Source organism: Cuculus canorus, chromosome 1 (genome assembly GCF_017976375.1).
Source record: "Cuculus canorus isolate bCucCan1 chromosome 1, bCucCan1.pri, whole genome shotgun sequence".
Classification (NCBI taxonomy): Eukaryota; Metazoa; Chordata; class Aves; order Cuculiformes; family Cuculidae; genus Cuculus; species Cuculus canorus.
This window is the reverse complement of record NC_071401.1, coordinates 125,057,142-125,074,153: the sequence shown is the minus strand read 5'-3', so window position 1 is coordinate 125,074,153 and position 17,012 is coordinate 125,057,142. Positions and strand designations below refer to the sequence as shown.

General features: G+C 47.4%; 1 protein-coding gene across 1 annotated transcript; it reads right to left on the bottom strand.

Moving 5' to 3' along the window:
• Positions 1–703: 703 nt before the first annotated feature.
• On the bottom strand, positions 704–10,003 carry LOC104055673 (cystatin-B). Its single transcript, XM_009556832.2, has 3 exons — positions 9,849–10,003; positions 2,245–2,346; positions 704–1,520 (listed from the first exon to the last, which is right to left on the bottom strand). The coding sequence occupies exons 1-3, from the start codon at positions 9,912–9,914 to the stop codon at positions 1,392–1,394; spliced, it is 297 nt and encodes a 98-aa protein (XP_009555127.2). The 5' UTR covers positions 9,915–10,003; the 3' UTR covers positions 704–1,391.
• Between the last annotated feature and the right edge of the window lie 7,009 nt (positions 10,004–17,012).

Here is a 17,012-nt window from a genome sequence, read left to right as displayed (position 1 = left end):
GCCTTGCTAAACTCAAGGTCAATAATATCCACCACCTCTCCTCTGCCAAGACATTTATTGAGTCATAGCAGGCTATCAATCAGGTTAAGTAAGCATGATTTTCCCTTTGTAAATCCATGCTTACTTTTTCCAAACACCTTTCCTTAGTGTGCCTGGAACTGTTTTCCAGCATTAATTGCTCCATCACCTTTCCAGGGACCAAGGTGAGGCTAATGAGCCTGTAGTGCTCCAGATTCTCCTTCTTGCCCTTTTTGAATATAGGAGTGACATTTTCCTTCCTTCAGTCGTCAGGAACCTCCCCCAGTGCCCATGAGCTTTCAAAGGGTATTGTGTTGCCTTGCAATGACATTGGGCAGCTCCCTAAGCATCCATTGACACATCCCCACAAGTCCCATGGCATTGTCTAGGTCCGATTTGATTAAGTGTTCCCTTAGCCTGATCCAGCTCTGCTGGCGGCAGTCTTCCTGTTTCCAGATTTTCTGCACATCTTAGGGACCTCATGTTCCTGAAGGCAAGTCCTACCTCTAAAGACTGCCTTTCATGTTCCTCACTGGCCTACAATAAAGCATTTCTAATTAAAACATAGAATACACATAAGGTTATCTGGAATATGAAAAACACTCATGGAACAAAACTCTGAGCAACATAACCGGTATTGAGAACCAGTAAAGAGAACAGCAAAACACCAGTCAGATCCGCCACATCAATTTAAGAGAAATTTTTATTGTTGTTAATGCAGACATGCTTGTCCAGCTTGAGTTCCTTTCCAGGAACTTGCCTTAGGACTGAGGAAATAAGCAAGATATTGGCTTTCTTTTTAACTCATACACCCTCTACTGGACATTCTGTCCTACTGCTGCAAGAGGATAAGCATGATTACAGGTGAACATTTCTTTCCAAAGACTATAATCCTCCTCTTTTTCTTGCTTTCAAAATTGCTGCAGCTCAAGTGTCTGTTCAGGTCTTTTCCCATGATATATGTACAATTTAAATCTCCAGATGGACTCAAAGTTATAAAACAGCACAGAAAAGATTCAGGCTTTCATCTCACTCCCTGCTGCAAATGCCTGAGTGCCAGTGTCACTACTCTTTCAATTTTCAGATCAAGGAAGTCCACAAAGACGACTCAGCCACGGAATTCTGGTTCAGTTGCACTGAAGTCAGTGCAGCCACTCGGGTTTGCATTATTGTAGGCAAAAGGAGAGCTGTGTGACTCTACAGTTTAGATATCATACAGAAAGAGAATGGCATAAAATCAATTGATTTTTCCCAGCATTAAGTTTAAAAAAAGACATTTTATTTTCTATTTTGTTGGCACAGGAATCAACATTTTGCAGCCTGCAGAAAATGCACATAAGAAACGATTAGAAAAATGCCCCAAGATCAGCTTGCTAGAAATAAGTCAGTTCATCATGCTTGGTCTTGCTGCTCTGGTAACTGTGGAGACTCAGCGGCTTGTTCTCGTGAGGGAGGCTTCTGAACACCCGCAGGTGCAGGAACTCGTCATTGCCAACATGGACCTGCAAAGCATGAAAACTAGTGAGTTCCATGGAGTCACAGCAGACTTCAGTGAGAGGGATGGTGTAGACTGGCATGTTTTGAGGATGGAGAAGCAGCAAGGCAGCAAGAAAATCTATCACCTCAGAAGGTGTGGTCTTGTTTTAAACCAGACTGGAAGTCATGATTTTGTGGAAATACCACCTAAACCTTCTATGTCTGTTAATTTTCCCTATGTCTTGGATAGGGAACATAGAGGTAGGCAATTTGAGTGGCACAGAAGTGATTAATATACTAAATACATTCAAAATGCTCCAGTCTTATCTGGCACAAGGAGCTCTTTAGTGCTTTGGTCACTGTTGCTTGTTTCTGTTTGTGGTACCATTACAGGCAGAGTCAGAGCAGGTTTGGCATTTCACTCTGTCTTTACAGGTGTAACTTTGCTTAATGCAATGTTAGTGTTCAAAAGCCACAGATGTGTAATCAAAATAAAAAATAAATTTCACAAAGTAACTGACAAGTAAAAATCATTATGAAAATAAAGAAGCGCTCTTATCTCTATTTAATACAGACAGGGAGATGGCCTGGGAGGTGGGGAGTGGATTTTTTTCTTTCAATGTACAGATTTTTTTTTATTAAGGTCAAATCATAAGCTCTGTAGTTAAGTACAAAAAAAAAAAAACCACCTTCCAAACACTATGCATTTGAATTTAAAAAAAAAATATCCCAATTCCCAGTGTCCTTTACCTTGATGAAGTAGTTTGTTCCAGCAACCACCTGAGTTTTAAACTCCACTGCAGTGAAGACATCAAATGTTTTCCCTTCTTTTTCTTCTAGCTGAGGTTTCACCTTAAGGAAACAATAGGTTATTTGAGACTGATGCAACATTCAAGTATTTAGGACTTAAGGCCCACACTTTCAGTGTGCCTCAGTACCCTTCAGCAGTTCACTGCTGCTCAGTACCCACAGAGCTCCTGCTTTTCTAGGTTATTAAAAGATCAAAATGAATAATATTAAGTTTTGTGTTACAGCAAGACCAGAAACCTAGATAGGCACAAAAGCCAGGACAGTGATGTGATTCACCCACTAAAGACTGACACTAAGCCTGGAGCCTCCAACAGAAAACTGTGTGGTTATTCTAGATAATTTATTTTGACAAATGATTTCTTATATCACTGTCTCAGCTTCCCTTTCCATCCTGTATACCTAAAAACAAATGCGAAGTGGTTCAGTATCTATACGCACAAGACTACAAGTCTTTTTAAAGAGAAGTTTTTAATATACATCATTCTAACAACAAGAAAAAGAGCCACCTTCAGCATCAGACACCTTTTAAAATCCAGAACAAATTATTACAGACCCGGCACCACAGAACAGACAGACATCCAAAAATCAAGCTTTGAAAGCAAACTACCCAAATCTCAGGGTTTACAACATTTATTTGACAGTTCTTCCAGCACATTTGCTGGAATCTATGTTTTCAAACTGCAAATATTTTCCAAAAGATAAGTGAGCCATAAAGCCTTCTAAGTTATCATCCCAGTTTCCAGAGTGTAAAGCCAGTGCTCAAGAAGTCAGAATAACTTGCCTGATAACCTAGAGGGAGGGCATGAACTCACAGGAGCTGCAGCTCGTATTTCCTATACCTGGCTCTCTAGAACATCATGGCTGTACAATACAGGCTTTGTTTACAGGGCAGTATGAATTAGTCTTGGGAGTCCTTGCTGTAAGCACAGTTCTACCCAGGCTTTACCTCCTGCACTACATCATTGTGTAGCCCTCCCTCCATTCTCAGTGCAATAATACCAGCAGTGAGTAGATTTTCTCTTTCCAGCTATACGGTGTACTTCTTTTTCTGAAATTCAGGGGGAATGAATATATTTGCTATCCTGCCTTTACTCCACTGGCTTCCTTGGGGGAAAACAGGTGCCAGTTTGCTACTGCTCAACTGCCTTAGGTGAAGTAGGAACAGAAACAATCTCTCCAACAGGGGACATACTCCCATCTCTCCAGAACTGAGAAGGTGCAGAACCAAACTTTGGTACCTTTCCAAGAGAGCTGATCAGTGACCATCCCGTCCCTGGGAGCCGTGACCATATTGTACATCTTCTCTCAGAGGTGCTACCTCTACACTTCTTCTAGGCTGTGACCAGTATATCAACAGTAAGATAACAATGTTTGGATGCTTTTCTACAGATGTTTTTTGCCATATGGAAATCAAAGCACACCAAACATCTTTGCATGCTACGATGCAAGGAAGGGCAGAGCACCAGAGAGTGCAGTGATTCAGTCCTCCCTCCTCGCCTTCTCCTGAGTCAGAGGATGGAGCAAGTGGTTTCAGTTTTCATCACTATTACAAATTTTAGGAAGTGGAGAAAAGGGCAGACATAAGCATTCCATTGACCCTATCAGAAGCTGTGCAAGGTTGGTTTCTTAGGTCTCAACATCACACTGGCTCAGTACATTCTGTATTTCCACCAGAAAGCTGAACACTGGGCTCCAAGACTGCAGACCGCTCAGTGTCACATGTGGCTGCAAGCTGGTCAGGGTGTCACTGTGTCAATGACTCACCACAGCATGTGACAAATGGGTATCCTGATTCAGTATAGGGAAGGAGAGCACAGAGAGAGATGCTCTCTGAAACGCCTGCTACCAGCCCACCCTGCTAGTTCACAATCATGGTCTAGACCTGGGGGTCCTGGTGAGCAGTGTGCTAAATACGAGCCAGCACTGCGTCCTGGTAGTAAGAAAGGTAACAGCATACTGGGCTGCACCAGGAGGAGCCCAGCCAGAAGAAAGAAGTGATTGCTGCCCTTTACTTGGCACTTGTTAGATAGGACAAGAGGAAATGGCCTCAAGTCGCACCAGCAGAGATTTAGATCCGACATTAGGTAAAATTTCTTTACTGAATGAGTAGTGAACCATTGGAACAGGCTGCCCACGGTAGTGGTGCATCCCTGGAGGCATTCAAAAAGTGTGTAGATGTGGCACTTCGGGACAAGGTTTAGTAGGCACGGTGGTATTGGGCTGACAGTTAGACTTGATGATCTTAGAGGTCTTTTCCAACCTTAATGATTCCATAGTGTGCCCAGTTTAGGGCTCCCAATACAAGAAAGAAGTTAATAAATTGTAGCAAGCTCACTGGAGGGCAACCCTGAGGTCATATGGCTGGAGCACCTACGCTGTGAGCAAAGTAAGAAAATGAGCTTGCTCAGCCTGCAGAGAAGGAGGCTGTGAGGAAAGCTTTCCAGTGTCTACAACAAGCCAGGATTTTTACAGAAGGGCAGAAGAATGAGGCCCAATGGATATAAATTGAAATTGGAGGTTGAGACTGGATATAAGGAAAAACTTTTCCCCTCTGAGGACACTCTGGCAGTACAGCAGGTTGCCCAGAGAAACTGTGCAGTTTCTATCCTCAGAGGTTTAAGACGTGACTGGACAAAGCCCAGCACAGCCTGGGGGTGCTGACTCTGTGCTCAGCAGGAGGCGCAGCCCCTTCTCACGCAAACAATCTGTGATTCAATCACAGGGCTGATAATTCGCATGACCTGAACGCTCTTTGCTGTTCTGCACAGCCTGTAGCTTACTCTGAGAGCAGCTACTAAAAAGCAGATGGTTCCAACATCACCCTGACTAACCTCTGCCACAGCTGCCCCTGAGAACCCAAATGCTGAACAGGCCAGGGTGTAAATCCTTGCCATGTGACATATTCCTCCCTTACTTGAAGCTGCTCAAGAGGGCTGCTGCTTTGCTCAGCCACAGGGTGGAGAGGAGCAAGATGGAGGTCTGGTGGCCACTCTACATCAGCGGCCACACCAAAACCCACGTGTGCAGCAAGGATGAGTTGGCGAGAATGAGCTAGCCATTATGTCTCTGCGACTCGTTCGCCTATCAGGATGACCAAACTGGCCCCCGGTCACCCCCTCCTGCATATCAACGTAGGTATGCAGATTTACACCAGAGCCACAGAACAAAGAATCAGAGGTCATCATGAAAACAGAAGTATTAATAAGATTTATTAATAGAAACCAATATATATAGTATTTCGATGTCTTATGGATGTGGAAACTGAGTTTTGTGTGTTGGAAATGGCTCGATGTATGACCCTGGAGTTTTTTGTATCCCTATACATTGGCGGAGGTTGCACTGGCGGAGGGGGCCAAAGCAACCCACCGTGTCCATTACCAGCAGCACCACTGGCCAAAGGTAAAGAAGATAAGGGGCTGAGCTGACCGATAACCCAGATTTTATGACTCCAGAAGGGATTATAAGAGGATTAGAGGAGTGGGTCATAATTGGAGCTCCCTCTCAGCTGGTCTGAGGTCCCCAAAGATGTCGACATAACATCATGGATCCAATCCTTCTGAACACCAGAGCGTCTGCAAAACTTCACCTGCAGCAACCTCGTGGAAACATCTAAAAGGACTATGAACTCCAGACAGGTCGTATAGTCCCTCAGAAAGCCTTACAGGGTGCTAATATTGGTCTATTCTTAATCTTATATTCTTTACTTAGAATTCTAATTCTGTAGGTAATAAACTAAATGTTTAAGTGCAGTTCTGGGTCCTACTCTGTCTCCCTCAGCGTGTGCCACCATGGAGAGGCAGTTCCTATGGAACTCCTAAACCAGAGACATTGACGAATAGAAGCTGTCCTGCTCTGTCTCCGGCTATATCTGCTCTGGGTGAGCAGCACTGCTTGTCAGGGCCATGAATCTGAACAATGTTCAGCCATTGCAGCAATTCTTATGAAGCAATACAACAGAGATGAGAACTGGAAAAGCAGGAACAGGAAATGTGGCAAGCAAAGTGGCAGGCTCTAACAAATCTCCACAAAGACTTGATTTTAAGCAAACAAAACAATTTGAGAAGTTCTACCTTGATTTAACAAAACTAATGTTCCTTCACAGTCTGTATCCAGATGAGGATATGACCGCATGGGCAAAAAAATTCAGTTTGAGGTTCTTCTGCTTGTATTTCATTACATAACATAACTTAAGCTGGCATTCAAAACAAGGTAGACAAACTTTGAAATATTTATGTGATTTAAATGACAATGCCAGATTTTTGGTTAATTCTGTTCATTTCTAAACCAAACTGGGTTTCATTTTTTATGCTCTTCATCTTATTTTTGGCTTACCAGACTACTGCAGACTGCCACAGAACAGACACACAAGATTTCAAAACTAGTTTTCAGTCAATCTGCAATGTTAATTGCATATTTGCATTATCTTTAACATGACACACAGGCCTTCTCAAGTCAAAAGAATCATTGAGACTCTCTCTACAATTCTCATTACTGAAAACTCAGGTTGGCACTTAGGCAATGTACATGATGATGAATCATCAGATTCTACAAGCTAAACATCCATTTCAATGACTGCTGTGCTTTTGGGTGCTCCGTATGTGTTTAGAAACTGCTGCAGCCTGGGGAACGAATCCAGACAGTGACAAAGAGCAGCAGAAGCTGGAGCTTGTCCTTCATCTTTCTTCACTGGCTTGACACACCCTAGCTGCTAAAACCAAAAAGCAGAAGGAACTTGAGTTTCCATGACTGAAACAAGACCACGTGCTTTGAGAGAATGTAGTTGTACATTGGCATTTTTAGAACAAAAGTCTGTGCTTTGTTAACATGGACATTAATTTAAGTTACAATAAGTAGCGTCAGGATTTGGAGCTGGCAATGGTTAGAGTTGAATTCTGTATCAGGGAACAGCAGAAACAGCAGAGAAGTGTGCCTGCTTATTTCCCCAGCAAAAAAGAAAAAAAAAAAAAGTCTTGGCTACAAGATTCAGACTTTGCAAGAACCACATGAGCTCCTTCCTCAGGCTCAAGAAAATGGGAGTCACAGGGGTTGTGAGGTGGCTCTGTAGTGAGGTGGGCTGGCAGCACATCACCTGCACAGCCAGGAACCCTGCCTCTCCCTCAGCAGTCAATGCTGCCAATGGCTCCTCCCTAAGTCCCTCAAAAACATCCACTTAAAACCCTCAACCTGCTTCACCTGGAGTCAATCAAACTGCGCCAAGCCAAGCAGGCACAGGGAGGGTTCTGAAGAGCCAGTGACTGCTGAGTACATCTCCACAGTTTGTCAGGCTTCCTGCTTTTATTCCAAGGAGGGAGGAAGGGCAGCCCTACTGTCAGCGCACAGAAATGTAGAATGGATACCAGTGGCCACCTTTGCTGCAAGATGTCCTACAGGACCACTCCCAAGTTGTGCTCTGCAGACCTGCTTTCCAGCCATGCAGGCCCAGCCTGTACTGGTTGTTCATAGAATGTCCTGAGTTGGAAGGGACCCACAAGCACCATCAAGTCTAACTCCTGTGTCTGCATAGCAGAACCCCAACATTCAAGACATATCTCTGAGGTCCTTGTCCAAACGCTTCTTGAATATTGTCAGGCTTCCCCAGGGAGCTGTGTGCTCCACCACTGTCTGTGTGAAGAACCTTTTCCTGATGTCCAACCTAAACTTCTCCTGGCACATCTCAGCTCCTGTCACTGGTGACCAGAGATAAGAGATCAGTGCCTGCTCCTCCTCCTCCTCCCTTTGTGAGGAAGCAGCAAACTGCGATGAGGTCTCCCCTCAGTCTTCTCCAGGATGAACAGATCAAATGACTTCAGCCGCTTCCCCTCCAAACCCTTCACCAACTTTGCAGCCTCCTCTGGACACTCTCCAGTAGCTTGATATCCTTGTTATACCGTGAAACCCAGTACCCAAGAGGAGGCTGCACCAGTGCAGAGTATAATGGGACAATCTCCTCCCTCAACCAACTGGCACCACTGTGCTTGACGCACCCCAGGACACAGTTGGCCTTCTTGGCTGCCAGAGCACTGCTGGCTCACGTTCAGCTTGTTCAACCAGAACCCCTACATCCCCTTCCATGGGGCTGTCCTCCAGCCCCTTACTCCCCAGTCTGTACACACAGCCAAGGCTGCAGCATCCCAGGTGCAAAATCCAGCATTTGCCATTGTCATGGATGTGACTGCGGCTGGAAAATGGCCAAACACACCTGCCCCCTTCCCTACCACTCCTTGGACAGGGATAGGTCCCAAGCGCTGCATTTGTCCCCACCACCACATTCGCCCCTACCATCGCATTCGGAACCACCACTGCATTCAGACCCACTTCTGCATTCGCACTGTTGTGCTCCTGAGCAAACCAATCTGAGCTGCTCTGTAGAATGCAGTGTCTAATGAAATCATAGAAATCAACAAACAGAAAAGTCATCCTTTTGTAATATTTAAGGAATAAAACAATGAAGGCTGCAGAAGACCGACATCTGGCCAGTACTTCAGGAGCCAAAAAAAGATGGGACGTCAAGATAACCCTTATTTTGAACCTAACACGGAAACCTCAATGGGAGGCAGATGCCAAAGGAATAGAGTAGGGGGTTGCTTTGCAGACCTCAATAAAAGACCATGGGGAGCACAGAATCACCAGGTTGGAAAAGACCTCTTGGATCATTGAGTCATAGAATAGCTAGGGTTGGAAGGGACCTTAAAGATCACCCAGTTCCAACCCCCCTGCCACGGGCAGGGACACCTCCCACTGGATCAGGCTGCCCAAGGCCCCATCCAACCTGGCCTTGAACACCTCCAGGGATGGGGCAGCCACAACTTCCCTGGGCAACCTGTGCCAGTGCCTCACCACCCTCATTGTGAAGAAATTCTTCCTTATGTCTAGCCTAAAACTGTCCCTCTCCAGTTTATACCTGTTGTCCCTCATCCTATCACTACAAGCCTTTGTGAACAGTCCCTCCCCAGCTTTCCTGTAGCCCCTTCAGGTACTGGAAGGTCGCTATAAGGTCTCCTCAGAGCCTTCTCTTCTCCAGACTGAACAACCTGCACTCTCTCAGCCTGTCCTCATAGGAAAGGTGCTCCAGCCCTCTGATCATCCTTGTAGCCCCCCTCTGGACCCGTTCCAACAGCTCCATAGCCTTCTTATGTTGAGGATTCCAGAACTGGATACAGTACTCCTCATGAGGTCTCCCAAGAGAATGAGATCTCCCAAGAGTCCAACCATTCCTATGGAGCATGCGCGAGAGGGAGGACACCTATTATAAGGAGTACTGGGAAACGAGATTTATATGCATGGTTTTGCCGAGAAATAGAATACATACGTATAAATTCAGTGCATAAAACCACGCTACTTGTAGCCCCCGGCATATACAGTAGAAAGATCGACCCCCGGTGCCGAGTAAAGAGAATGCTCGCTTCTTAAACCCCCAGTTGGTGTTAAGGTTTGTTTTTCCTCGATTTCGACCGCGGCGTTCGCCCGCCCCTCCCCGCGCGGAGTCCCTGCGGGCGCAGACACCGCAGATGCCGCAGGGTCCCTCCCGGCGCTTGGCATCTCACCTCCTCCGCTATCTGCTGCGTCTCCTGGGTGGCGGCCCGAGCAGCCGAGGGACCCCCGCACATCATCTCGGCCCCGCTCAGCTCGCCTTTGCTCCGCCCGCACCGGAGGGGCGGGACCGGGGCGGGCGGGTCCTTCCCAGCCGCGTCCGGGGCTGCGTCAAAAGATTCTGCGTTAGGCAGAAGATTAAAACTGCTCCGGGTGCTGCAGCGAGCAGGATGGATACTGCCACCCAGACAGAGCCTCAGTGGGTCCATGCAGCCACGCAGACCCTGGGTTGTAGGCAATGCCCCCCTCCAACACCAGCCTGTGCCTCTGATACCGGCTACGCTTGTGGGAGCTGTGAACGAGTCGCAGAACACCTTCACATGGTGGCAGAGCTGAGGGAGGAGGTGAATAGGTTAAGGACTATCAGGGAATGTGAGAGGGACATAGATCTTTGGAGCAGTGCCCTCGCACAAACCCAGCAGGCTGCTGGAGCCAATGCGGTGGAGCAGCTTGATCCTATAATCTGTGAGGCAGGGGGAACAAGAGATGGGGGATGGCAGCAGGTTCCTGTCCGGCGTAGGAAACCTGCTCCCCCCACCCAGACAATTAACCCCCAGATAGCCCTCAGAAATAAATATGAAATGCTGCAGGTAGAACCTATTCCCCAGGAAGAAGCAGTGGAAGAAGGAGATGGTCCCCACAGCCTGGAAACATTCCCTAGGCTCCAGCATCCTCGGAGGGCCCTAAAAACATCCTCTGTCAAGAAAAAGAGGAGAGTGATCGTCTTAGGGGATTCCCTTCTTAAAGGAATGGAGGGTCCCATCTGCAGACCGGACCCGCTCCACAGGGAGGTCTGCTGCTTGCCGGGGGCTTCAGTGAGGGATATCAATAGAAAACTCCCTTCCTTGGTGAAGGAAACGGATTACTATCCCCTCTTAGTATTTCAAATAGGTAATGATGACTTACAGCGCAGAAAGCTGAAAGCCATCAAAAGAGACTTCAGGGATTTAGGGAAGATGATTGAGGGCTCTGGAGCGCAAGTGGTGTTTAGCTCCATCCCAATACTAAGGAATATGGAGCAGGAAGTCAGGAACGTACAGATGATTAATGCCTGGCTCCGAGCCTGGTGTGAGGAGAGAGGCTTTGGCTTCTTTGATCATGGGGTGACCCACCCACCCCCAGGTTTTCTTACTAGGGATGGGTCATACTTGTCTCGAAGGGGAACTAAAGTTATCTCTAAAAATCTGGTTAGGCTCTTAAATAGAGCTTTAAACTAGATGTGAAGGGGGAAGGGGAGGAGACCAGGCTAGTTGGGAATGAGCCTGGAAGTGGGAAACCGGCGGCTGAGAAATGGTGTGCTGGAGAGGACCACCAGTACACCACAACAGGGCAAGTGAGGGCGAGTATAAGTGGGGACAGTAAGGATAAAACTGGGTCTGTGGAATTAGTTATTCCAAGGACCAGTCAATCGAGAATAAACTCTCTTCCCTTTATGAGGGCTGAAGGTTCATCAGCCCAGCTGAAGTGCATTTACACCAATGCACGCAGCATGGGCAATATGAAGGATGAGCTGGAAGCTGTTGTAGGGCAAGGTGACTATGATGTCATTGCCATCACAGAAACGTGGTGGGATGACTCACATAACTGGACTACAGCTATGTTGGGATATAAACTCTTCAGGCGGGACAGGAAGGGTAGGAAAGGAGGCGGGGTAGCCCTCTATGTCAAAGAGTGCTTTGAAACTCTCGAACTGGATTACGGTGAGGACGGGATCGAGTGCCTATGGGTTAAAATCAGAGGAGCCCACAAGAAAGGGGACTTTGTGATAGGAGTCTGTTACAGACCACCCAGCCAAGAAGAAGCTGCTGATGAACTCTTCTATAAACAGCTGGGGACAGTCTCTAAATCTCTGCCTCTTGTCCTTGTGGGAGACTTTAACTTTCCGGATGTCTGCTGGGAGTACAATACAGCAGAAAGGAAACAGTCTAGGAGGTTCCTGGAGTGCATCGAAGACAACTTCCTTGCACAACTGGTTAGCGAACCAACAAGGGAGGGTGCCTTCCTAGACCTGCTGTTTGTGAATAGGGAAGGTCTTGTTGGGGATTTGACGGTTGGAGGACGCCTGGGATTAAGTGATCATGAGATGATAGGGTTTTCAGTTCTAGGTGGGATTAAGAAGGGGGTTAGCAAAACAGTCACATTAAACTTCCAGAGGGCAGACTTTGGCCTGTTCAGAAGGTTGATTAGCAAAGTCCCGTGGGAAACAGTCCTTCAGGGCAAGGGAGCCCATGAGGGTTGGGCGCTCTTGAAAAATGAAATCCTATCAGCTCAAGAGCAGGCCATCCCTGTGTTCCGGAAAAGGAGCCGGCGGGGGGAAAAGCCAGCTTGGTGGAGCAGGGTGATCTCAAGATGCGTCAATAAGAAAAAGAAGCTCTATGTGCTCTGGAGGAAAGGACAGGCATCTTGGGTGGACTACAGGGACGAAGTGAGATCGTGCAGGGAAAAAATCAGGAGGGCCAAGGCCCAACTAGAATTAAAACTCGCTAAGTCTGTGAAAGACAACAAAAAGTCTTTCTACAAGTACATTAACAGGAAAAGGAGGACGAGGGAGAATATCCAGTCTCTAGTGGATGCAGAAGGAATAACAGTGACAGGGGATAAGGACAAGGCTGAGGTACTTAATGCCTTCTTCACCTCAGTCTTTAATAGCAAAGAAAGTTGTTCCTTCTGTTTACAAATCCAAGAGTTAGAGGGGCAGATTGAGGCTCCCGTGATCCAAGAGGAGGCGGTTAGAGACTTGCTTGCCCAGCTAGACGTCCACAAGTCTATGGGGCCGGATGGGATCCACCCAAGAGTATTGAAGGAACTGGCGGATGTCCTTTCCAAACCCCTATCCATCATCTTCCAGAGGTCCTGGCTGACTGGGGAAGTTCCACTAGACTGGAGGCTGGCTGATGTTGTGCCCATATACAAGAAGGGTTGCAGAGAGGATCCGGGGAACTACAGGCCTGTCAGTCTCACCTCAGTGCCAGGGAAAGTCATGGAACAGGTAATCTTGAGTGCTATCATGAAGCACACGCAAGAGAACCGGGTGATCAGGCCCAGTCAACATGGGTTTACAGAAGGCAGATCTTGCCAAACTAACCTGATCACCTTCTATGACAAAATCACTCAACTACTGGATGGGGGAAAGGCTGTGGATGTAGTCTACTTGGACTTCAGTAAAGCCTTTGACACAGTTTCTCACAGCATTCTGCTTCAGAAACTGTCAGCCTCTGGCCTGGACAGGCGCACACTCTCCTGGGTTGAAAACGGGTTGGATGGCCAGGCCCAGAGAGTGGTGGTCAATGGAGTTAACTCCAGCTGGAGGCCAGTCACAAGTGGAGTTCCTCAGGGCTCAGTACTGGGTCCAGCTCTGTTCAATGTCTTTATCAATGACCTGGATGAAGGCATCGAGTGCACCCTCGGCAAGTTTGCAGATGACACTAAGCTGGGAGGAAGTGTCGACCTGCTGGAGGGTAGGGAGGCTCTGCAAAGGGATCTGAACAGGCTGGACTGCTGGGCCGAGACCAATGGGATGAGGTTTAACAAGACCAAATGCCGGGTCCTGCACTTGGGGCACAACAACCCTATGCAGCGCTACAGACTGGGGGAAGAATGGCTGGAGAGCTGCACATAAGAGAAGGACCTGGGGGTGCTGGTTGACAGCCGACTGAACATGAGCCAGCAGTGTGCCCAGGTGGCCAAGAAGGCCAATGGCATCTTGGCTTGTATCAGAAACGGTGTGACCAGCAGGTCCAGGGAGGTTATTCTCCCTCTGTACTCGGCACTGGTGAGACCGCATCTTGAGTACTGTGTTCAGTTCTGGGCCCCTCACCACAAGAAGGATGTTGAGGCTCTGGAGCGTGTCCAGAGAAGAGCAACAAAGCTGGTGAGGGGGCTGGAGAACAAGTCTTATGAGGAGCGGCTGAGAGAGCTGGGGTTGTTTAGCCTTGAGAAGAGGAGGCTGAGGGGAGACCTTATTACTCTCTACAACTACCTGAAAGGAGGTTGTGGAGAGGAGGGAGCTGGCCTCTTCTCCCAAGTGACAGGGGACAGGACTAGAGGGAATGGCCTGAAGCTCCGTCAGGGGAGGTTCAGGTTGGATATCAGAAAAAAATTCTTCACAGTAAGAGTCATTGGGTACTGGAACAGGCTGCCCAGGGAGGTGGTCGAGTCGCCTTCCCTGGAGGTGTTTAAGGAACGGGTGGATGAAGTACTTAGGGACATGGTTTAGGGAGTGTTAGGAACGGTTGGACTCGATGATCCAATGGGTCCTTTCCAACCTTGTGATTCTGTGATTCTGTGATTCTGTGAAAAGGAACGTGGCCAGGAGGGGGAGCAATGTGCTTCTGCATTCCTGTCTCATGGGACCTCACTTGGAGTGTTGTGTCCAGTTCTGGCGTCCTCAGAATAAGAAGGATGTGGAGCTCTTGGAACGGGCCCAAAGGAGGGCTTCAAGGATGATCAGAGGGCTGGAGCACCTTTCCTATGAGGACAGGCTGAGAGAGTGCAGGTTGTTCAGTCTGGAGAAGAGAAGGCTCTGAGGAGACCTTATAGCGACCTTCCAGTACCTGAAGGGGCTACAGGAAAGCTGGGGAGGAACTGTTCACAAAGGCTTGTAGTGATAGGATGAGGGACAATGGGTATAAACTGGAGAGGGGCAGATTTAGACTGGACAGAAGGAGGAATTTCTTCAGATGAGAGTGGTGAGGCACTGGCACAGGTTGACCAGGAAAGCTGTGGCTGCCCCATCCCTGGAGGTGTTGGATGGGGTTTCGAGCAGCCTGATCTAGAGGGAGGTGTCCCTGCCCACAGCGGGGGGGTTGGAACTGGATGATCTTTAAGGTCCCTTCCAACCCAAACTATTCTAGGATTCTATAATTTTTTTTGAAAGTGAGACAGAATGTCCCTCTGATAGCATGGTTTTTTTAATATGATTTTTTAACAGCATTTTTAATAGCATGGTTTTTTATAGCATGTTTTTCTTATAGGGTGTTTTTTCAAACAGCGATTTCCCAGACACTGCTAATTTTGTGCTCAGTGTGGTCTGTGCTGAACAGGTGTCTCTTCCTCTGCAATCCCCTCTGTCTGCAGCCTTTCCCTGGCTCAAACGCAAGCTCAGGCAGAGCTGGCTCTAAAGCTCCAAATGAGCAAGAGATTTGGCTGTTGTGACGTTCATAATAACATTAAAATGAATCATTGGAAAGTAATAGAATATGCATAAGATTTCTGGGAAAGTTTATCCACCTGTCTGTCAGTGGGAAATCTGTTCTCTCCCAGCCCTTGTCTGACTGCAAACAATTGATGGAGATCACTGCCTTGTGTTGCCTAGGTCTGATAAATGGTGTTTGCTTTGTAAAACTCCAAAATGAGTCTTACAGTCTTTTTGTTGGCATTTTCGGTATCACTTTGATTCTTCAGCAGCATGGCAAGAAAGCCAACTATGTCCTGGGGTGCACCCAGCACAGCATTGCCAGCCTGACAAGGGAGGTGATTGTCCTGTTCTACTCCACACTGGTGTGGCCAAGTTAAGCACTGGGTGCAGTTTTGGGTTTCACAGTATAAAAAGTATTATAAAGGTACTGGAAAGCGTTCAGAGGAGGCCGCAAAGCTGGTAAAGTGTTTAGAGAGGAAGCTGTATGAGGAGCGCATGAAGTCACTTGGTCTGTTCATCCTAGAGGAGATTGAGGGGAGACCTCATCGCAGTCTACAGCTTCCTCGCAAGGGGAGGAGGACGAGCAGGCACTGATCTCTCCTCTATGGTCACCAATGATAGGACCCGAGGGAACGGCAGAAAGATGTGCCAGGTTTAGGTTGGATATTAGGAAAAGGTTCTTCATCCAGAGGGTGGTGGAGCAATAGAACAGCTCCTCAGGGAAGCAGTAATGGCACCAAGCCTGACGATATTCCAGAAGCTCTTGGACAATACTCCCAGACACATGATGTGAATGTTTGGGTTGTCCCATGCAGAAAGAGGAGTCTTTGTGGGTCCTTTGCAACTCAGGACATTCTATGAATCTATGATTCTTTAGCAGCATGGCAAGTTTCCCTCTATGTTGACTGTATTCCTCGTTCCCTCTCCCAGGCTCATTTCGCTGTTCCTCAGCCAGGAAACTGTGATGAATTACCCAGCCTTCAGGAAACCTCCTACTGAGACTTCAGTCTGAATGTTCAGGCCCTTAGCTCAATTTCTCCCCAATTTGAACATCCAGATTCCTTGGAAAAACAAAAAACCCAGAAACCTACCTTCCTTGCACTGCTTCCCAGCATCTCTTGGTACGTGGCAAATGCAACCCTAACTTTAACAGTAGCAGGTATTGCCTACTGAATGGGTCTTCTGCACTGGCATGGAGGACATGGTGAGAAGCATGAAACAGAATGGGGAAGACGGATTTCTTTCCTTTGATATCATCTCTCTCCTCTGTGGAGAGCAAATGAATGCTCTGCTGGGGCTCTGGGCAGCCAGAGCTCAGCTGGGTTTTGAGCAGAGTGAGGGTGAAGTGCTGAGCAGTTCACTGAAATTGCTCCCTGCTCATCAGCAAAGTTTGGCAATGGAAATCCCACCACAGAATTGATATACTCTTCGCTTCTGTCCCCACTGTTGTTGCTTCACTATTGGATGGTTCAGGAGGCACCAACTGTGGCGCATAGGTTTCCCATAGGTTTTTGTACTGTGGGGAGTGGCATGGGACAGCCATTCACATGGGCAGCTTCTGGTGGGATATGCCAGTGGAAATTCTCAGGCTTCAGCTTTCAACAGAAGGATGTTACCCAACTTGTCTTCATCAGTATTGCCTTCTGTGGCAACAGACAGGCTTTTGGACAGGTCTGTAAGCAAACTTCCTTTTCTCCTGGGCTGGCGGGATGAGAACTTATACCCTCCTTTGTGCATGGGAAAAAAAGGGTCTGGTTGCAAATCTGCATGAAGAGGATCCTTTTTTACTGAACTTTCCTTGTGTCTGTTGTGTGTCACTAGAACAGGCTGTAGCAGTGGCTCTCACACAGAGAGCTTCAGGCTTAGAGCTGAGAGCAGGCATGCAGCTGAAGGCATGCGTGCAAACTGAGCATGGTTAGTCTGTTGCTGTGAAGTTATGGTAGCTTTTAGAACCTCACCGTGTGCTAGGGTACAAATTCCT